The 22,549-nt window shown below is 39.5% G+C and overlaps 1 protein-coding gene across 2 annotated transcripts in view; it reads right to left on the reverse strand.

The window, feature by feature from the left end:
• The window catches only part of LOC146460582 (ubiquitin carboxyl-terminal hydrolase 48-like), a 67,869-nt gene extending 45,660 nt beyond the window's left edge, over nucleotides 1–22,209 (reverse strand). The window contains exons 1-29 of one of the 2 annotated variants that reach the window (XR_014857585.1): nucleotides 21,995–22,209; nucleotides 20,418–20,488; nucleotides 19,548–19,597; nucleotides 18,556–18,615; nucleotides 17,866–17,959; nucleotides 16,800–17,067; nucleotides 16,264–16,321; nucleotides 15,641–15,700; nucleotides 15,425–15,489; nucleotides 14,975–15,083; nucleotides 14,131–14,264; nucleotides 13,514–13,602; nucleotides 12,959–13,053; nucleotides 12,768–12,852; nucleotides 11,838–11,942; nucleotides 11,582–11,700; nucleotides 11,038–11,113; nucleotides 10,657–10,765; nucleotides 8,310–8,358; nucleotides 8,129–8,175; nucleotides 7,672–7,788; nucleotides 7,281–7,552; nucleotides 6,695–6,819; nucleotides 3,011–3,127; nucleotides 2,477–2,538; nucleotides 1,978–2,094; nucleotides 1,660–1,781; nucleotides 633–769; nucleotides 363–407 (exon numbers count right to left, since the gene is read on the reverse strand). Coding sequence is in view for 1 of the 2 variants with exons in the window: in XM_085087921.1 (XP_084944047.1) it covers nucleotides 363–407; nucleotides 633–769; nucleotides 1,660–1,781; nucleotides 1,978–2,094; nucleotides 2,477–2,538; nucleotides 3,011–3,127; nucleotides 6,695–6,819; nucleotides 7,281–7,552; nucleotides 7,672–7,788; nucleotides 8,129–8,175; nucleotides 8,310–8,358; nucleotides 10,657–10,765; nucleotides 11,038–11,113; nucleotides 11,582–11,700; nucleotides 11,838–11,942; nucleotides 12,768–12,852; nucleotides 12,959–13,053; nucleotides 13,514–13,602; nucleotides 14,131–14,264; nucleotides 14,975–15,083; nucleotides 15,425–15,489; nucleotides 15,641–15,700; nucleotides 16,264–16,321; nucleotides 16,800–17,067; nucleotides 17,866–17,959; nucleotides 18,556–18,615; nucleotides 19,548–19,597; nucleotides 20,418–20,488; nucleotides 21,995–22,149 (3,012 nt within the window). In the remaining variant the exon portion in view is untranslated. The remainder of the gene's footprint in view (nucleotides 1–362; nucleotides 408–632; nucleotides 770–1,659; nucleotides 1,782–1,977; nucleotides 2,095–2,476; nucleotides 2,539–3,010; nucleotides 3,128–6,694; nucleotides 6,820–7,280; nucleotides 7,553–7,671; nucleotides 7,789–8,128; nucleotides 8,176–8,309; nucleotides 8,359–10,656; nucleotides 10,766–11,037; nucleotides 11,114–11,581; nucleotides 11,701–11,837; nucleotides 11,943–12,767; nucleotides 12,853–12,958; nucleotides 13,054–13,513; nucleotides 13,603–14,130; nucleotides 14,265–14,974; nucleotides 15,084–15,424; nucleotides 15,490–15,640; nucleotides 15,701–16,263; nucleotides 16,322–16,799; nucleotides 17,068–17,865; nucleotides 17,960–18,555; nucleotides 18,616–19,547; nucleotides 19,598–20,417; nucleotides 20,489–21,994) is intronic. The other variant, XM_085087921.1, reaches the window with a different exon arrangement.
• Between the last annotated feature and the right edge of the window lie 340 nt (nucleotides 22,210–22,549).

Here is a 22,549-nt window from a genome sequence, read left to right on the forward strand (position 1 = left end):
AAAATGGAGCCATTTGTACAACAAACTTTACTTAACGACAGGCGAAACTGCTACCCGTGTTCAGCTCAGCCCAGACTCACTTACATGTTAAAGCTCTGGTGAAGAGCCAATGATGATCAATAAAAAGAGGGGGAGCAGGGATAGCGCAGTGGTAAGTAAGGGTACTCATCTCGCCAAACTTTCGTACGCAACATACCGTATCTATCCCTCTCGCATTTGTCCAAACAAAATAACGACCGACCCTTGAAATCTCAGTTTTCAATTCAAGCATTTCCGGCACCTCCCCGCTCCCTCCTTCTGCCCTTACGAACAAACCTGGAAGAAGTCTGAAAATCTTTGTGCACAATACGGATAAAGCTAACCTGAAAATCTGGATCGAATGACTCGCCATCTCTGCTCAAGGAGCTCTGCCCAAAAAAAAAAAATCAAGCGTTAAGTCACTACAGCCGAACCTCTACAACAGCGAACCTCAGCAAAAAAGCTGGTTTTGGCCTCTGTACTGAGGTAGCGATGGAAATAACACAAGTACCAATATTAAATTGAACAGATCTGTAGTCAGAAAAAAAGCGAAGGCAGCTAGCTACTGAGCAAAATCAGGGTGTAAAGGACAAAAATCAGATCGGAATGCTTACATCATTTAAGACTTGCTCGATGTCCTTTTCGCTGTGATCCTTGGTGAGTTTGCGCACATAAATAGTACCATAGCGGTAATTTTCCACGTGTTTGGCTCGTGCTTGTATCCGCGCCGTGGAACACTCCGTACACACTTCTGAAATAAAGAGTTCAAAGGAGACTGTGATATTCCCGCCCTGCGCAATAGTGACGGGCATCTCATTTCTCCTTACTCTGATTAGTACTTCTAATGAAGGAAATGATCATTTAAGATAGAATGTCATGATGCTTAACCAAATTCTCCCAACTAGTATCAAAAGCAATCTATAAACCATGGAGGAGAATATGCATATTGATATTGGAGCTTAAATGGTGGGGGAGGGGGGGGTGGGGTGGGGCAGTGGTGAGAGCACTCGCCTCCCACCAATGTGGCTCGGGTTCGGCGATTCCCGGTCTCGGTGTCATATGTGGGTTTAGTTTGTTGTTGGTTCTCGTCCTTGCTCTGAGGGTTTTACTCCGGGTACTCCGGTTTTCCTCCCTCCACAAAAACCAATATTTCCAAATTCCAATTCCAATTGAATGGAAGAGCCACCCCGCGGAATCCACTAAAATTCCCATTTTTTTTTAAAGGGCTGAGGGCGTTTCGAGCGTCTCCGTTTCGATTTGGCCGGAAAGGAAAGGGAACTAAACAATTTTGTCCACACTAGCATTTTGGAGTCGTTTTTTCCTGTCCACACACGACAACGCATTCTAACCGCCGTACACACCGAAAAGATCAAAAATGGCATGAGCTTTTCAAATGTCTCTTTCCACCCATCCACTCACTAATATTTAAATTTGTATTTTCGAAACGAAGCTTTTTGAAAGTCCACCTAGCCTTCACATAGCCTTCGTTTTCATCAACGTTTTTCTTTTTTTCTTGGCGTAAACCCATCAAAATGTATGCGGTTCTTTTTTTTTAACGCATTTTTGTGAATTAGGCCCCAGTTTGGAGCCTCGTCTCAACCGCTAGAAACCCGCGGCTTCACCGCTCACTATGACACCTACCAGGATTAGTCACCAGATCTCTCATGGCGTCTTCCGTTACATTGCTTCTCACGCAGATCACGTGATCGTACGGGTAGATTTGGGTGAGCGCATTCCACTCGTGTTGCCAAACGTAACACAACCTGTACCAAGGGATGGTGGGCAAGTTTAGTAGAACAACTAAACCAGATACACACTGAACAATTAAACAGCAAGCTCGAATTTGGAGATACCAACTCCAGACAACCTGGAAAAAAAACCCTGTATGCTGTTTCGATGCTACAATGATCCATAGCCTTTCTTAATTACGGTATTCATTCAAATGCAACAATGGCTTACTCTTCGCTCGCTCCATTGTCCTCAACATCGCACTCGGGATTAAATAGGAACTTTTCATGGGGACACAGAAGAGGGGCATTCCTGATACTCTCTGGTGGGACATTCCCTTTTGGGTACCTGGTGAAACAAAATTAGTAGACCTTGAGACAAGAGTTATTCATACAAAATTTAAGACCGATATTAATACCGCGAAAGCTCTTTTCGCTGACAATCCCCATCTCCTTGGAAGTCAAGTTCTGAAGAAAGCCGCTCTTTCCCCTTTCCATTATTTGCTGTAATGTTTGAAATGTAAGGGATACAAAGGTATTTTATGAAGTCTCTACATGACATTTGTTCTGCCGTGAAATGTCGATTCGCCATTCTTACTTCTTTTGAGCGCAAGTAGTGACAATTTATCACCTTCCAAGTATTTCTCAGTTTTCAAACTTTTTCTTCCAGATCCAAGATAAGATAATTAGTCGATTAGGTGATTCCTAAGGCAAATTTACACTCACAATACCTTACAAACTGCTTCCACTGGTCTATAAAACCTTTTGAAATGGCACAGGCAACGAGTGGGTCCTAGGAAAAAAACGAGAACACGCTAATTTTACTCTAGGGCACAAGGATCGGAAGAAATTATGGGCCATCGTAAAACTTTTACGAGTTGGTTTTTTTTGTTTGTTTGTTTTGTTTTTGTTTTTGTTTTTTTTTTTTGGGGGGGGGGGGGGGGGAAATAATTCTAAAGACTCCGAATTGAAAGACCAATATTGCTCAGGCTGAACGACTCCCATGATCCTCGACACACCGGCCAGATACTGACGCATCACTGAGCTACACAATGACAACTTCTGGTGGCTCAGAGAAGCCTGGGACGTATCCAACAGGCCTGGCAACTTAGCTTTAGGACTTCACAGCTAGAGTTGAAGTAAGGGGTTTAAGTTTCAATTCAAATTCCACGCAGTGGTTGTTGTTGTTTTTGTTTTGCAATTCTCGGCACCTGCACAGAGCACAGCACGCTCAGAGCCCATACATATAATTCTTATCTACTTACTTCACTATCAAACTGCGGCCGATTTCTATCGTTATACAGGTGACTGAAGGCAGATCTTTGTTCTGAAGCTAGTAATCTGTAAACTTCAGTCTTCTGTCGCTCCTCCTCATCCTCTGCCTGTAGATATCAGCATGGGAATTCTCATTAGTGGGCTCCTAACACTTCATATAGTACTAGTTGTAAGAAGTTGTTTCACGAACATGTATAGTTGTCATATTGGGAAGCCATAGCAGGGAATCGCAGCAGCTAAAGGCAGGCTCTCAAAGCAGGCGCGAGGGTAGAGGGGGAGGGGACAAGGAGAAGAGGGTAGAGGAAGAGGGGGCAAGGAGAAAAGGGAAGAGTAGTGCAAAGAGAGGAGAGAGCGCAGGCGATAGAGGACTATATTGCCGCACAACCGCTGACGGCCACCTTCACCTGCAGAAACTGTGGAAAAGTCTGTTGTTTCAGGATTGAGCTGCACAGCCTTAGAAGACGCTGTAGCCCCTTCATAGACCAATGCATGGTGTACAGACCCAGAGGAGGTTGGACACGGTTCGAAAGGCATTATTGTTGGTCGCATTAGCGAATCACGAACGCCCTTTTATCGTGGTCATGAAATCAACATGGCGGGCTTTTAGGAAGAAGTGAGTATCAATATTAATCATTTAACGTACTTGTTTTTAGCTTTGCAATTTCAAACCCACAGGACACGTTCGAGTTGGTACTGGTCTAGTTGCAGGAAACTTTTCGACTCTAAACTTAATTTCTAAGACAAGTTAGGGCTCGACTTCGGTGCTTCATTGTCGGCCTTTGTTGCGCTTCGTGAAATTTGAGTTGATGTTACATTTTGTCAATTTCTCTCCAAACTCAAGCTTCTCAGACTTCAAAATTAATATCCATTCCAAAGAAGGTTAATTTCTTAATAGAAAATGATCAGGCGCCCCTAAGCGCCTCTTTGGTTAGTGAATTATACGATGTTGAAGTAGTTGGATTTTTGCCACTATTTGCCTTTCACGCCATGAAACGTGACGAAGAACCCGCGAATTTTGAATGCAGTCCGCGTAATCTCGTGGTTTAAAAAAATCAAATTTAACTACCGGTTCTTCATTTCACCAGGTAAAATCATGACGAGCAAGCGGCCAGTGGGTAGTCCAACTGAGAAAAAGCTAACCAACTACGAGGAGAATAGATGGAATAATTGGAAGCATTGTTTTGTTGCTTGTACGTGGGCAAACATATCCGTTGGTTTGACGAGAGAAACTTAAAGTTAATTATCACAAGCACAGATCCACAGAGAAATTAATAACTAAAAAGGGGAACCACTTGCGACTTAGTTCCATAAATTAAGAATCAGTTGTGCAGAAATTACATTCTACTTATACTTTTAAAGTATATCTTGTATGCTTTGTACAACAATTTGCATGCCTGAGCTGTATACACTCTATGCATAACTGACTGTATAAATTTCCATATATTCCCATACAAAAAAAATATTTAGTCACTTCAGGCATGTATTTTACATCAAAAGTCAAGCATATATGAAATCTCTATTGATGATTTGACTTATTACCTCTGTGCTTATTGTATAAATATATAATTGTGTATAAATTGTATGTAATTTGTGTTGTTGATAAAAGGGATTGACAGCTGATTTGCAAGATGACCTTCAAAGTAGATGTATGCTTATTTGATCTTAATTGCACTTGACTATTGTCAGTAGCTGAAATCTCTGGTATGCTCTGCAAACTATGTCGAGTCATCCACCTTCACATTGGTGTACAAAATACACTTCGATGTAAACAGACCCTTAGTTTATGAGTGACTAGTACATGTAAAGGAGAGGAGGACATCTAGTGTGACTATAATACTGTGCCCTTTTGCCAAGTTATGAATCACATGTGCAATATGTACAGCAGTTTTCATTATTAATGTGATTGTTATTATTAAAATAAAATAAAAACAGATTTGATAGTTGGTAGCCCTGCTTGTTAGTACTGAACTAAAACTCTCCAAGATTAAAGAGAATATTGCTCACAGGTTTTTTGGAGTTTTTCATAAGGCTGGACCACTATAGTAATGGGAAAGGGAGGGGAGGGGGGGCAAAACTTTTGTGAAGTCAATATTTTTATATTGTGTGCTATCATAGTTTGTTAGACTATGGAAACGAGATACCTTTTTTGAGCAGCTATTTGTACTTACTCTGAATTTTTATTGTTCATTTGTGATTCCTTACCAACTTACTATTTGGCTTTCACACTCTATGTTTGAGGGTACTAATGTACATAATCTCCATAACATTGTTTTGTGTATTGATGTTTGTATTAAAAGGGCTTATTTTCTTTTGAATATATAATTAAAGAGGGAGCATGCACCCAGGCCCTATGCCCCACTGGGGGCTCAAAGGACTAAGAGAGAGAGATGCACCCAGCGCCCCTCACCTCGATCAAATACAGTACACTGACTCTTTCATACAAAGTAAGGGTCTGCCCAGTAAAGGAAGGTAGAGTATTTGGCATTGTTTACAAGGTTTTTTGACTTATTTCATTCAAGATCAATTTGATGTTTTCATTTCCCTCATGCAACATGTGATGTAATAAAACAAATTATTATTGAAGAACTTGTTATATCAAACATATTTAGTACTCCTGTGTGGCTAAAATCCATGACTCTTGCAAGCTGAACTTGTGTGAGAGCTTATTTCCATGTCCCAGTCTTATTGGCAACCAGTATACAGAATGGTTAAACAAAATTCCTATCCAGTAAGGCCGTGAAAATCTTCATTTCCCTACAATCCTTGTTTACTTCATTTCGTATTATAATATTCGGCTATTTCCACCAGAATTGGATTCCAGTAGTTATGAACTCTGAATATTTCAATGCCAGATTTTCGAGCCCGTGATCGTACATTATAATTCAAAAGGTACGATTTCATAGAAGGACGACAGGATTGGTTTTGCAATTGTATGGAAGTGGTAATTACACTGATTACATGGAGCAGTTTCGGCTGTACCGGCTTTCGATCGATCGATCGCTAGGATCGCCGTATAAACCCAACGTTTTGAGCATTAAATTAGTCAGTCGATGTGTGCTAACGGTAACCGGAGAAAACTCATCGAATAAATTGCCGAATTAATCGATTTTCTGCCTTTTTGAAGCGAAAATTTGTCATTCCTTGAGATCCGCACAGCACGAAGGTTTGTTACAACTGACCTCGAACCTACAACTCGTCCCAGCATGCCTTTCGAACCGTGTCCAACCTCCTCTGGTACAGACCATTGCCTCCCGTCAATGGTCGCCAACAATACTTATCTTTTGTAATTATGCCGCTTATTCTCGTGACCTCTCGTCACGGCTAACCAATAACATCATATGGAGAAGTTTGATGCTGATCACTATTGAGCCCAAAAGCTTCCTATCAATGGTCACACTTAAGAATTCCATTCATTAAAGGTTAGAATCACCTTGTGAAGTATAATAAGCAGTACCACAAGGAAGTACTGCTCAGTAGCTTTCATTTTAATGGTCACACGTTCCATCCACAGACTCAAAAGTTAGAATCACCTTATGCAGTATAATAAGCAGTACCACAGGAAAGTACTGCTCAGTAGCTTTCATTTGAATGGTCACACTTAAGGATTTCATCCTCAATCTACACACTGTAAACTTAGGACATTGCGTGGCTAAAAGCTTGAATGTGACTTGTACCTGACACAATCTGCATACAGAGTGAGTGCTTGAAAACTCAGGAGCATCACGAAAATAATGTTTTAACCTCAGCCAAACCACTTCCGGTACAAGCCGCCGGCAGGACTCGTCCGAGGAAAGGTCACCTGTAACGTAACAAATTTATAGCGTGATATTGTCATGTTACAACAATCCAGCAACACTTGGACAAAGGACACGATAGGCTGAAAAATCACTGAAATGTAACAAGCAATTCCAAGAGTAAGATAAGACGTATAGCCTGTGCAACACCGTATTTCTTGTTGTTTTCTTACTGGAGGTAGCGTTGACGTTTCGGTGTTTCACTGCTGATTGAGTATAGTTACTACTTCATGCAAACCTACGGTGTCCACACAGCAAATTCTATGCAAACCACATAGCAAATCTTCTTTCAATTAACTGTGTTCACACAGTGAATATTTATGCAAACCAACCGTGTCCACACAGCAAATCTTCATTCAATTAACTGTGTTCACACAGTGAATCTTTATGCAAACCTACCGTGTTCACACAGTAAATCTTCATTCAATTAACTGTGTTCACACAGTGAATCTTTATGCAAACCTACCGTGTTCACACAGTAAATCTTCATTGAACTTTGCATCGCCTTCATTGTCTTCTTCCTCATCTATCTCTTGTTCCGGTGACTCTTTCCCCTTCCCCGTCATACAAACATCATCATTCTTACTACCATTGGTTTTAGGCTCGTCCTCCTCCTCTGTATCGTGATTGGCTGTATTTTGACAGCTGTCAATCAAGCTCTGTCGCAGCCCTTCATGCTCGACTGCCAAGGCTTTCCACCTGAGAAGCGATCTTCTGCCAACCCAAAAGAAGTTTGTACTGCAAAGGAAAAAGCGAGTAAAAAATTTATTGAAAAGACATGCTATCCATAACATGCTTTACTACAATCTTTTACAGTATCAATGAAATTACACATTGTGTGCACACAGCTAGTTTACCTGTTTGACGACTGACATTTTAAGGCATCCGAAACAAACTTGTAATCGTCCGCCAGTCGGGTTTCAAATCGTATTCTTCTGCACTGTTCTTTCACGCAGTTGATACAAAGAGAGTCGCTGGAAGATAAAAGGAAATGAAGAGATCATTTGACGATTTCGATGAAATGACGCCGTATTTTTGATTGGATGCTGGAGAAATGAGAGGGATGGGAGGGAGGAGTTTTTCATACCGTGACCACAGGCTTTTAGTGTCAAATGTAAAGGTCCGTTTAAACAGGCGATTGTATATTTAGTTCAATATTTAAATGTTCAAAACTTCGCAGTGAAACCACTCGCCTACGGTTCGTGGTTCCACTTGAGTTTTGAACATTTTCAGTATGGCGTCATTTTATGGTCTATAAGCCGTCGTTGTTAAATAATAATGGTGCTAAACGAAAATCACAATTAGTCTAGTTACCTTTGAAGTCTGGGCAGTCCACCATATTTACGGAATATTTCATCAGCCTGGAAAATGAAGGACATAAAAAAGGATTCAGTTGCATTTTAATGCAAAGAAAACTTAACGTTGCAATTATAAATCAACCCAAAGTCAAATACTATCACTATTTAAGGGTGTAAAATGTAAAGAGGAAACTCACCGCCTTGACGCTGATCCTCTTTGCATTAACAACTTGAGTTGGATTGAGTCTGGTGTAAGCATACATAAAAAAAAAAAACGGAAATAAGAAACAAAAACAACGAAACAAATTAAAATGTGAGCGTTCTGCTCACCAGGGGGGGGGGGGGGGAGGGGGGGAGGGGGGAGACTACGAGCAGTCCCATAGTAAAGCGAGTGAACCCTCGCGCGCGCGAGGTGATCGTAAAGGTTTTCAGTAAAGGCTAGTTCGTTAACACCCGATGCGCTGTCAATGGAGTCCCAGAGGATGTCTGGCAAATTAAAGTTACCCGAAATTACCATATTGTCGAACTGGTCACAAACTTCATGTAGAAAATTATCGAATACATCCATTACACTTGGGTCTTCAATGGGTGTCCTATAGCAAAAACAATGAAATTCTTTGACCAGTAAGCGTAGTAATTTCGGCAAAAATGATCTCAAGCTGTTGCAGCTCGGCTTCCGATTCAGGTTTAAATTCTTTGACAGCTTTGAAGGAGGCTGTTTTGATTACGATAACTACTCCGCCACCACCTCGATCAGACCGATCTCTCCTACAATGTAAATATTGTAAAACCAGAATGCAATATTTCAGAGTTGCTGATGTTTTGGTTCAACCATATCTCATTGACATCAGAGTTTTCGGCGTACATCAGGTCCTGCAAGCGAAGGAGGTTACACACGGATTGCCAATTTGTTGTGCTGCTTTGTGATAACGAGGTAATCACGAGGTAATTGATCTTACCAGCAGTCGAATCCAGAGTTAGGATTGATTTTACAAGACATCAAGAGGCGAAAGGTAGCATCTGACTTGTTGTAGTAACAAACGTGGCACACTTTCATTACATGGCACAGTAATAAGTGTTGACTTAATAGCCCAAAACGGCTTTCACAGAGCTCTTTGAGTGACGACCTGATTCCCTTAACAATGTCAACAATCAATCGAAGGAGCAATCGTTTTCGGGAAAACAGCAATAAAAATTGTAAGAATGAAACAAGGTAAAAGGAGTCCAAGACTAGCGGTGCCTCCAAGACTACAGGTCGTTTGACCACGAGTCATCCTTCGGTCATTATATCGTCTTAGCCCGTGCGCATGCTCAAACCTCAAAATGTACCACATGGAAGACAAAATGACAACATTGTCTTATATATACATGGCTGAATCTCAGTTTAAGTCTGTAAGGTGGAACTGAGGTGTCAACGAAAGGGATCTGTCTCATATGGTCTAGGGGCCGACTTTTCCCTCCCTCACTGCCTTGTCGGGGACAAGGTATCGGAAAGCATCGCAGAACCATCTCCAGCTGGTAAAAGCGAACCGCGGGCCAAAATCTCGTGGTGCATCGTCATGGTACAACGCTCCGGCAAAGTGTCCAGAGGTACCGCTGTCGGCTGTATTTTTCTCTCTTTTTCAGCCATTTTGATCTTAAGGCTGGCAAGTCGCCTGAAGACATCGTAGGGAAAGAAGCGTTTTCATTCATGTCCCTTGCCATGTCCTTGTCAAATCTTCAACAGGTATTGTGTACTTATATACTTATATAATGTGTACGTATATTGACAGCTGACATACACAGCGTGATATAGAGATAGAAAGAACAACACATGATGGAAAACAGTGGAGCTGCTGTTATTTCCTGGCACGCTACTTGCCTTCAAATTTCATTGGTAAAGACGGTGTTAGAGCGAAAAGTCAAATACGATTTTTACGAGCCTGACAGGGGCCCTGATAGGCAGGAAAAACAAACGAGACATTATTTTACCCAGCTAGCACCAGTGTTTTGATAAAAAAATCTCAGCAAACTAGATAATTAGATACGTTTCAGCCAGTTAACCGTCTAATGTATTCAGTTCCCAGCCAGGTCGATTCCAGCCTGCAGAACATCAGGTACTCCTGTTTATGGTGAGTTACCACCTTTGAAAAATCTTAGCACATGTAGTTGTCTCGTAAGTCACAAGTCCCAGTATCGCAAAACATCATACATGGTCGTTTAAGAAACGATTGTAAATACAGGGTTTGCTGACAACTGATTCAAAAGAGCTTAAATGAACATGCTCAATAAAATGGAGATGGTCGCTCACAAGACAGGATGCTTAGAAAGATTCAATAATGCCTGAATATCAACAAGCATACTCTTCTCAGTGTTCTAATATAATTGTTATGGGGCTAGTAAGGAGAATTTTACACATCAAGGCAATAATATTTGTCTTTGATGATTATTTCCTTTATCATCTTGTAAATAGTGAAGCTTCTTGACACTGTTGAGAGGCGGCAGAATCCCCTGGGATTACAAGAAAAAAGACTTCTCGTACAAAAAAAAAAAAACAATTCTTACTTTCCATGAGAACACAGCAGAGATGAATTATCAACTGGTGGGGTTTTAATCTTGTCGTTCATCCAGCCTTTGAGCCATGTTGTAGAGATCCATTCATGCGTTTCTGTTTCTGAAAAATGGCAAAAAAACCTCGCACAGTGTTAGGTACCGTTCATGTACGAAACAAAGACACTGTGTTTAAAATGAAAGCAGAGTATGCTAAATACGGTACTTAGCAAAAATGAATATTTGCACTCTGTGAGCGTGTGTTACACGTATTAAATCCCCTGTGAGTTTCTGCTTTACACATATATGCCAACCGAATTATTCTTAAACAGCTTTTTTCCCTTCTTTATTTTCCAACATGCACTTTCCGTCATGTGAGTTCTTTGATCTTCTTACCTGGACTCACTGGCATTTCTTGATAGAGTTTCCTTATTTCAGCTTGTTTTGCCTTTCCTTTGGTTATTAGTGATTCCTACAAGAAAAGAAAAATAAATAATGACATTATTAAAGTGTTGAAGTAATTTAGCACTGTAGCGCTAACTGGGGACATTAAAAATCAGTGAAATAAATATACACACTGAACATAACATATGTTAAAATTCGCAACTGGTGGGAGACAAATCAGTTCGCTATTTACAGAGCGTGGCCTTGGATTTGAAAACGGGCCTACCGTGAAACAAACCCACGTGGTCAGAGCAGGACTTGAACCCGCCTAAATGTGAATTTTCATATAATTTATGACAACTTTGTACGACAACTAAGTTGTTAGGAGGTGGGCCGAAACCTGATGTGTGTGTATATGAGCTCGATCAGAATTGATAATGCAGGCTGTCACAATTCAATGCTCAAAACATGTGTTCAAGAATAGAAAATTACAAGCGCTTTTAAAAAGAAACTTCTTTGAAGCTACTATCCCAATTAGCAAATAATACCGCCTTACCCTAAACTCTTTGACTTGTCTGATCCAATCTTCAAACCGACTATTGTCTGTGACCACCAACTCTTCCACATGTGGAGGTACTTCAACTTCATCTTTCTCATATACATCTGAGCTGCTCCCTGAATAAAAAGAATATTAAGTTGCATCCATGTTACAGGAGACCCATGAAGTCAGTTGCCTTTTAGCACGAAGCAAGTATTAATTCTTATTACTTTAAAGGATAATCAAATTAGGTTCTAGTAAAAAATTCTCTTACCTGTGTCCTGATCCCCCTGAAGAGTGTACACCAATGTGTAGGCGTTTTTTGATATGTGATAACCTTTCGCACATTTTGGCCTCTTGGCAGGCTTAACACTTGTGTCTGAATGGGAAAGAGATACCTTAGAAAACTACACAATGTCAGCAAGCTGCCTGCTGCTTGGCAAGTGAAACAATGCTCCTTTGAAAATGGCTACATGTGGCTGTATTTCAAGGGAAATGTTTAAAAAGTCACTAGAGGGGCCTCAGGTCAAAACCTTCAGGACAAAGCTATCTTCCTGACCAGGAATACTACTAAACCTTACAAGATTAGGAGAGAGCCATGCCTATTGACCCCTTGAAATTTTTGATTGATTCCCTGACTTTGAAGTTGCCTGGAACACTGACAAATTTGAAGTATGTTCCAGGATAAGCAAGAAAATCATTCTGTGTACAAGTATTGTACATCTGATGGGGAATTGTATGACTTTCTCCTTGGCTTAGCACTTTTTTGTCAAAATAACAGACTGTAGTTTACCAGGACATAGGAGGGTTAGGATGGTACTCAACTATAGTCTGGAGACACAGTCCCAACTGAAAATGTTTCAACAATATTTGCTTGAAAGCCAGAATTGGTGAAATGTTACAGCTACCACTGACAAACACAGAGTGACATAATTACATTTTGCATAAAACACCAGGAAGATAGTTGAACAAGTTCACTCAGTGCAAGATACAAAAATGCAATACATGTACACGTACATAGAAAAATACAAGAAAACGTAAAGTTCATAGCGTAAATGGATGGTTATGTTGGTAGTGGTAGTTGTAAATTACAGTACCATAAAAGCAACTTAGCAACTTAAAAAAACTTAGAAAGTCAATACTTTTGGAGAAAGGTCCTCAAATGTGAAGGGAAATTTGTCAATGGCAAAGAGTAAGGCACTACCTGCAGCATCTTCATCCTGCGACAGTCTCAACTTTCCCTGCATCTTTACAATATCTTCATCATTAAACTTGTACCATGAACCCGACTGGAAAATAAAATGTAGCCCATCAGAGCAGCAAGCTGTAAGCTTCATTTCATAGACAGTCAATCTGGTGGTTTATATGGCAATTGGCAGCAGTTCAACAACAAACCTTTTTGTCTCTGATATGTGCCACATAGTGCCCTGAATAAGCACTCACTCCAAAGTGGATCAACACTGCACTCAATTCGTAAACTGAATTCGAACCTGTAGAAAAATAATGACCAAACTCTGTCAAACAAAAAACTAGCAAACAGGATTATGATTGAATATTATTATTTCCTGTGACTGTAAATCTGACTGAATATGACAGCTGATACATGGGATCATCACAGCATCTTCTGACCAGGGCAGGGCTGGCAACTCTCCCGGATAATCTGGGAGTCTCCGGATTTTGAACCGTATCTCCCGGTCTCCAGATTTATGTCTGTAATCTCCCGGACAATTGATGAAGTTTGCTATTTGTCGTAGACTTGACTTTGTTTCTGGTACTGTTGAATGTATGTCCCCCTCATCCCCCCCCCCCCCCCCCTCACCAGACCCTTGAATTTGGCCTTGATGCGACGCCTCATATTCTCCATATGTGAAGATGTGCAGGGGCACCCTTGGACCTCCCTTCAATGTAGCTTTGCTTTTACATTTCCATACACTCTGTAGAAGTACTTACCAATGTATCCATTTTTAACATGGTCCCTCATATCCAAAATATCTGGGAACTGGATGAATGAGTTCAGTTTCTTCTTGTATCCTGTTTTCCTAAAAGAAAAAAACTTCAGTCAGGATGGCATAGTGAGTGGGCATCTGCAAAACCTGATGTCTGAAAAATATCCTCAGTTGATGCCTGTTGTCTAACCTATCATATCTAACATAAGGGCCAAAGTAAAGGTAAATTCATACAGAGGGCCACACAACGGCTTCTAATCACTCCCAGTTTTCGCGTCATGACTAAGGTCAGTTCGTAAACGGGATGTACCAATTTGAAGGATAAGTTTTATGCTAGTCCCTCAAATTTCTTTAAAGTAGCTCATGCCATTTTCTGAGCGATTATTTTACACGATTTTGCAGCACCATCCCTTTAAAATGACGCATTCGATTTACAGACTGGCTGGTCTTGCCAGCCAGTTCTGGCAAACCGAAAGCACTCTTAGATGGAACACAATGTCTGTAGCAGGCCAGGCTACCCCTTTGTCATCATTTCATTGGTTTCTCTGACAATTTTCTTCAGATAACTAACTTGACACCAGGACAGGGAAAGAATGATCAAGTGATTTGATTGCCACTCACCTGTCGAAAACAAATCTTAAAAGCTGTAGGTTGAGGACGGGAGGCAGAGTGTGTAATTCAATGTAGCGTGCGGCATTCTGTTTACTGTTGCACTGAGTACAATAGTACTGATTATCGCCATCAAGCTTTTCTTCCTACACAATACAAAAAGTTCAGGACTTGATTTGTACCTTACTGGTATAGCTGTCACTTAATACAATGTAATTGTACAAATTCATCAGCACACTAGGTAATGTTTTCTAAGAAAAAGTTTTCAGGTTTTGCTATCAGTATGACAGTGATTTTTGCCAGTGATTCTGGTTGCTATAACATTATAATGAAGGTTGCTGTTGTGGTATGCACCAGATATTTTTCTTGAAACTCTTTTCTGTTACTTAACAGATATTTTACAAGAGAGGCCTGGAGTTATGACAAAAATGGGGGGGAGGAGGGGGGGCAGATCTCATCACATAAATGTTATGTGAGACAGCCATGTTTTTAATAATAAAACTTAAAACTCGAAAAACTGAGAATTCGTGAAACTTTGCATATTTATTGACCAACATGTTACCTTAAGTCTTGCAAATGTATGAGCTGTAGCAACAGAGATATTTGCAAAGAACTTTGTGTCACTGTGATTATTCACGCTTACTGTACTATGCATCTTAATATAAAGGTGGCATTATTAGTCTATTGCATTTCAAATATATAAATGGCATAATTTAAATTAAACATGTCAGAACAAAGGAGTCATTGATTTAATATTTACATGTACTGTATATGTAACTTGATTTAATATTTACATGTACATGTAACTTGATTTAATATTTACATGTACATGTAGCTGTTACAAAATGTGCATAACCTTCAAAAACTCTTTAATGCACTGGTTCAGTGAAGAGTGCCCTTGTATGTTGAGATCCAGCTCATAAAACCTTGACAGCCTTTTTGATTTGTTTCCACAACTGAGACACCTGAAAACATTTAAGATCAATTATTGTTAGTATGGCCTTGTGCCTCACTTGGCCTATGTCCTTGTCAGCAATCAGGTCATATTATGTGCACTTTATGCAAGAGGATAATAATATTATAATATTATAATATTGTTAATTAACTTAAACCCTGACAACACAAGTGTCCATCTTATTTGTTTTTATTTAATACATTACACTGTATTTAACAACTCAAGTATTGCAATTCAACTGACATGACGTCATACTTGATACGTTATTCCATTTTTTACTGGGTACCCATGGACACAGCCATAGATAGAACATAATTTACTTGATGAGAATATTAATTATCAGTGACTCACTCTGTCACATAGAAGTATTCTCCACCAAACTGGGTTTGAACAACATTACGAACCTCAGGATCGGTCTGTGAAACAAAATAAAAACTTCATCACTCAAAGGGACATTATGATCATATTTTTATTACAAATATATTAACAACTACTGCAATTATTACACTGTGTTTCCGTATTACCAAATTAAACTAACAAAAACACTTAGCTGTTTGTTCAACTAACTTGTTGTGATAATGTTTCCTCCAGGAGGGAAGTAAATAATTTCCCAAATTCTTGAGCATCCTATGAAAAACATTAATAATAAAAAAAATTAAATGAAGATCGATACAAGTACGGTAATCACACTGTAACACTGGTATCCATTTAACAGGGATATAATGAGTTCATTCCACAAGATACAATGTACAATGTGTCCACTAATACATCTTTGTGGAGAGGCAGTAGGCAGTGATTAAAGCAGTGGACGTCATATCTAAAGTTAGCGTTTTTATTTAAGGCATTGTCTCTAACACCATGCCGTTTCTTTAGAAAAGAAACTTTGCAGCATGTTGTCTCTCTTCACCCAGGTATGTAAATGGGTACTACACAACACATTGTTGTGGGTAACATTGTGATGGACTAGCATCTTCTTCAGGGATGCGTTGGGTGAGAAGAGGGAATAAGTTGGAAATACTCCTTGTCGCTTCATACTGCTGAACAGGTTGGGCCCTGACTGTGACTCATGTATGACTTTACCCACTAAGACGATCATGGTGTTTGCTTAACACAGTTCCACTTAATAATGGCTGTACTTTACTTCTGTTCTTGTTCAACTGATTTACAGATGTTTATAGAGTTGAATTTACCTGCTGTTGTGCTGTGTCCAAGCCAAGGCTGTCGACAAAGGGACTAGGATCAATGTACCTGTGTAAAAATAAACTTGTTAAAAACATGCTAAACCTTGGACATACAATCATGCAAACTCCTAACAGGGTGTAAGCGAGGAGGAACACCACTGAAAGTTTTGTTATGTTACAAAATTTAAGAAAAGGTTTCATTTATCCTTTACTTTTAAAAATTTAAAGTGAAAAGCAGCCTATTTTGAGCACTCTATTTTATTGCAAAGCTTGTACTGTAGAAATGGATAATGTACACTTCATTTTCCACTATAAATAATCCCTGTGATGGATTAACCTTGTGGCCATGTAGATTGCAAGCATAGATGTACTGCAGGGTTCTTCTACAATGCCCAGTTAATTCTGTTCCCAGGGAAGAAGTTGCATCCACCATAAAAGTTGAATACCCAATCCCCTCTCCCAACCCCAACCCAGTGACACCGGTGTGTCAAATAATAGTTCTATAGGAAGTCGTTATAATTATTGAATGTGTATACTAAATGTACCTTCGGAAACTGTATTGCAACTGTGCAAACAACAACTGAAGGTGTCCACAGACAGTTGTTGGTGCATCACCAGAGCTCAGTACAGTGGTGGAAGGAAGTAGTGGGACCTTACGGACAGGCGAGGTTTCTTCAGCAGTTTTGCCCACACTACAGGCTTTCTCCAAGGTTTCACCATTAGGCTCGCTTTTGTGGTTTGTCATCGGGGGAGAATTTGTGGTGTTAGTGGACGATGCTTCTTGTACCTTTGATGTTGACAAACCATTCTCAGCTACAAATAAAAAAGTAATATCACATTACAGAGCTATTCATAACCTTCAACAGAATTACCACACGGGATTGCTGATGAATTGTTCCTTTGGGAGGAAAGTAGGAGTCTCTTGGTCAAAACCCTTTGACACTCCAAGAAACTCAAACCCAAGGAATTGGATCAATCATAGGAGACTGAATCCACTATCAAGTGGGTGAGTTTGAAAAAATAAATAAGGAGCTTGAGTGATTCCTCGATAAACTTATCTCCAGTGTAGCATTAACTAAAGTAGGTTCTTTGATCCAACTCTTGTCTAATGCAGAGGGGAATACATACATACATACATACATACATACATACATACAATCAGGAAAAAATAGTTCAGGCTTCAGAAGTGATTCATCGTTTTATTGCTACAGCTCTGTTTCGTATGATCAGGAGCTGACCACACTCATCAGGCAACTTCAACGAATGACCATACATACATACAAACTTTATTGATGCTCCCTAAGTGGGTTTTTCAGCTCAATACAATTACAGTTACAAATCTAAATTAAGTAATAAATGTATCAAGAGTATTACAAGTATATATTAACCTAATAAAACATTTGCGAAATGACGCCTAAAATTCTTGGGGCATTTTAAGGACTTAATAATACAATACAATACAATGCTGTTTAAGATATGTACATCCCAGAGAACTTGTTATCTTTCTGTTTTGTATCCCTGTCATGGTTTTAAGTCAATAATTATGTCTCAGATGTCTGAATATGCATGTCAGGACTTTCAATGACTTATACAGATTGAAACAGGACTTACATTTGTTGCTTTCTTGTTTTGAATCCTGTGCATGAATTGGAGGAGTGACGTATTTGTACATTGCTGAGCGAAACACTGGATTATGAAACCAGACCTGCAAAGAAAATATTTTTAATCATAATTAATCTTAAGTTTTAAAATCTACCATCTACACTTTGGCTAGTTGAAATAGCTTGCTATAAATGTACTACATCATTGTTGGCTGAATTAAAAATAAAATTCATTTGATTTAATGTAAGTGGTGGATTCAAAACTTTCTGTAATGTGATGGATGGAGTAAAAAATGAGGCCCCACGGTAAATTTTCAGATCCCTTGATAAGCCTGAGATCAAAATGTATTTTCTCCTCACTCTTCGCCACGTCTTTTGTATGGTATTAGTTGTGAGAATTTGTTTAAATATCAATTCATTTCATGTTAAGTGATCCAGCCTTTCTTTTATTCTCTTGAATATATGTTTGATCAAGTACCTGTAGTGACATTGATATTAGATATAAGATGTTGCTCATTGTTGGGCTCTAAAGGGGTTCAAGAAAATAATTATTGGAACCTTCCAGGCCTTGAGGGACCTTATGGCCTTAAGGCCCAAGACCCTTTGAACGCTGATTATTATCAGTTGATTGTCCACAATAAACCAGGACTTCAGCGTCATCGTGTTTACCAAGTCTCAGTTTAGTCATGTTACAACTTACCTGTACTAAAGTGTTCACATAGCAGGTAGCACCAAGGTTTTTCAATCCAACAAAAGCATTCTGCAAAAGGAAAAACAAACTCAGTTTGAATTTATTGTTATACAAAATGTGTCCAAGCAGGGCTGTCAACAAGGGCTGGGAGCCTAGGGGAAAAAAAATATTGTTTAGTTTCTTTCATTTCCTTACCTACTCCACAATTTTAGTGACAGCCCCATGTAACAAAACATAATGTTCTCAATCAAGTTTTCTTGGTTCCCAGGGTAAGGTAAAGTCACACTTGAGCCTAAGTGGACCACACGGACAGAGCTTAACCCAGTTTTTGTAGCACGAAGCAACTGAGTATTACTACTCCCCCCTTGGATGGGATGCTAGTCCATTGCAGGGTTACCCTTGGTAGTATGTTGCCAGCACCCATTTATACACCTGGGTGAAGAGAGACAATGTGGAGAAAGGTATTTTGTCTAAGGGAGCAACACAGTAATGCAGAGACTGACCATAGGCTCAAACCCATGACCCCCCAGTCTCCTGATCCAAATGAAAGTCCAACGCACTAACCACTACACCATTGCACGCTCAACTGGTTCCTACAGTGTACAGGGCTGATATAAAGCTTTGCGGGAGTTGATGCCACAGGAAAATTAGCTGGTTACAAGTAAAAAAAAAAATCTTCTATTCTGTCATCACATACTTTAAGTACCCAGCTATCTTCATGATAGTTGCTGGTCATAATACCCAGCTATTGTTCACACATTGGCTACTAATGACAAGTCTGCAGTTGAATAAAACTGAAAAACATTATAAACCGAAATCACACATATTGACCAAAATCCAGAGGGCCACCATTCAGAGAAGACCGTCAGGATGACTAGTTTATTTTCCAGTTGACCAATCAAATGTTCAAAATTGTGTGTTTGATTGCCGAAAGTATTTGGCAAGTTCAGTTGTGTTTGTCTGTGTTTAATAAAGATCTACTTTAAAACAATCCTCTTCACCTCAGGTCTTCTCTCATTTTCTGGATCTTCACAGTCCAACCAGTAATCTTCTGCAAAAAACATATCATGTCAAATTGAGGAAAATACTTGCATCAAATAGTAAAGCCTAGTTTCCACATGTCGGGAAAATCCCAGACGATCGGGGATTTCACTGCTTCCCGACCGTCCCAGTTTTTCCCGACTAATGAAAACTTGTAGACATCCCCCATTGTCTGGGATGGTTGCAGACAAATTGGGAAAATCGGCAGTGTTTCTATTTTCACGACGGGTCCCAGATTTCAATATATATGTACGAAAACTCAAATTTGTACTTTCTGGGATGTCAGCGACAGTTTTAGCTCATTACCAATCCTCCAAATTGCTTCGCTTCAGTTCCCCACTTCCCCCTGGCAAGTAAAAATGGGGTCTACCACCGATGAATACCTAAAATCTGGGACGGAAATCTGGCGATTTCCCGATATCTCCGCAAAATCTGGGACAGTCGGAAACAGTGAAATCCCTGATTGTCTGGGATTTTTCTGACATATGAAAACTAGGCTTTAGTCAGAGTAATGACCATAGTTTCAGACTTTCCTACCAGCAGTCATTTGTTGTTGTAACTTGCACTAAATGTTTGAAATTTTAATATCAGAGGCCTGCTATAACTTACTTATTATCCCAAATATATTTGGGCAGGTTTAAACTACAGTCTGTAACAAACTGGCCAGTTTGGAGGCCTCTGATGATTATGGATAAGTAGTTGTGTTGAAAGTTGCTCGGGAGCAAGATTTTCGCTATTTTGCACAGTTATCTTGGCCTTTTTGCAAATTTCAACAAACTCTTTCTATTTCTGACAAACGTCACTGTACATGGAAATGTACATAGTTTTACCTTTTATTTCACCAAGCCAAAACCTCTCTCCAAGGCAGTTGAAACAATTAGGGTTAGCTTTACAGTTCCTCCTGAAAAATATTGGGATTAATAACTAATAATAATAATAATAATAATAATAATAGCAGAAATAATTTGTTGTAGTTGTAATAAATTCATTGAAATATTTTAACATTAACATATGTCTTTGCTGTGATCTGATAAACTTTCCCAAAGTTTGTTTCTCTTTGTTTTAGTGTTCTTTTCTGTACTACTGTATTTCAAGCCACAGTTGGTGAATAGCCAGCTTCAAACTGACTGACAAAAAATAATTTCATTCTTATTTGCCAGTCTGCAGAGAAATGCCTTTGCATGCGAGAGACTTCTGGTACACTCTGCAGACCGGCCAATTTGATTATCTGTAAAACTGGATAAACGTAGTGTAGCTACATTGTAAATCATTTGACAGGTTGATGCAGGGCTGTCAACTCTCCCGGATAATCCGGGAGACTCCAGAATTTGAACAGTATCTCCCGGTCTCCAGATTTATGTCTGTAATCTCCAGATTTTGAACCGTATCTCCTGTTCTCCAGATTTATGTCTATAATCTCCCGGATAATTGTGGAGGTTTGGTATTTGTTGTATACTTGAATTTCCGAGAATAAAATGTGAAATGTTTAGCGTTTTTTCAGGTACTGTTTTATAGACTTAAAAGACTAATGCCTCCCCCACCCCCCACCCCCAACTGAAGCTTTGAATTTAGCATTTATGGCACGCCCCTGTAAGGCGCTTTATTGTTGCTGGCTGTGAATTCGTATTCTCCATATTTGAAGACGTGGGAGGTTGACAGCCCTAGTTTCAACATCTGAAAGTAAAAGCAGTTATTTTGACTTGTTAACTTCCTTGGCCACTTAACAACAATAACAGTTATACTTGACAGATGAGAAATATCACTAAAATTTTGGCCCTTTGTCTATTAATTAATTACATTTCCATCTGCTACAGGTGTATTCATAAAATATTTTAAATTAACATTAAACCGGCCAAATTTATTGAACAAACTTGGATGAATTGGCAAGCCTTCTTTATTATTATTATTTCAATTTTTTTCTGTAATTTTTTTATATCCTTCACACGTATTTCTCGACCGCCTTGCTTTTTATCTGATCTTGCAGGTGAGTTCGCTGATTTAAGTTCGACCTTTGACTCAACCAGACGCACTCATTTAATTTTGGTTGACCAAAACTGTAATTACATTCGACTCAGGTGAAGTACGACGTTTGGCCTGGGTCTTACAGATAAAGACACTCTGATCGATACGGAGACCGTCTATATCTCGTGATCAAAGTGAAGTGAGGTATCGATATTTTTAACTTATTGCTGTTGCGGTTGTTTGACTGTTTTGCAGCAAACTTTTGGCAGCTTTTGTTTGGCTTGAAAGTTGCTTCCGACGAGAATGAACTGTGACGCATATTAAGAAACTTCAAATTGGATCATCGCAGTTGACAGCTCATAAGATTCACGATCCTCTGATGCTTACTAAATTGAAAGATCTGAACATTCGATCGACACTGTAATTATTGTTTACCAAGGGATACCTGCAATTTCCCTGATCACAACCTGTCGTCGTGATCCGGTAGGCGCTCTCGACGTTTTCTTGATCTACATTTTCAGGTTCTGTGTTATTAGCCCATTCCCAAGCTTGCTTTAGAACATTTGCCTGCTGTTTCCGATTTGTTGTTCGACGCGCCATCTTGGATTTCTTGTTCCCGCGCTGTGCGCGCGCATGAGAGAATGAATCAGTGGAATGTTTCGCGGACTCAGAATGAGGAACATGCGCGTGTCCCCACGCAGTTGTATGAAAGAGCTTATTATATAGCTAAGGCTTAGATAACCTCCTTGAAAAGTTTATTCATTAACTAACATTTTTGGACCTTCCATTCATCGTTTTTCTCCTTAGTAGCCGCTAGCTGTCAGACTGGATATAAAAAATTCCGATGAAAACAAACACATCTGGTTTCAACAAGTTCCCGCCTAAGTAGGCCATCGAAACAATTTCATATCCTATTACACAATTCCTTTTTTTCATGTTTATGTCTGTTTCGCTTTTTTCACAGAAAACAGGAAAATAACAGTGACGCATTACCTGCATA

Source organism: Pavona decussata, unplaced genomic scaffold, assembly GCF_977016875.1.
Source record: "Pavona decussata unplaced genomic scaffold, jaPavDecu1.1 SCAFFOLD_210, whole genome shotgun sequence".
NCBI classification, from domain to species: Eukaryota; Metazoa; Cnidaria; class Anthozoa; order Scleractinia; family Agariciidae; genus Pavona; species Pavona decussata.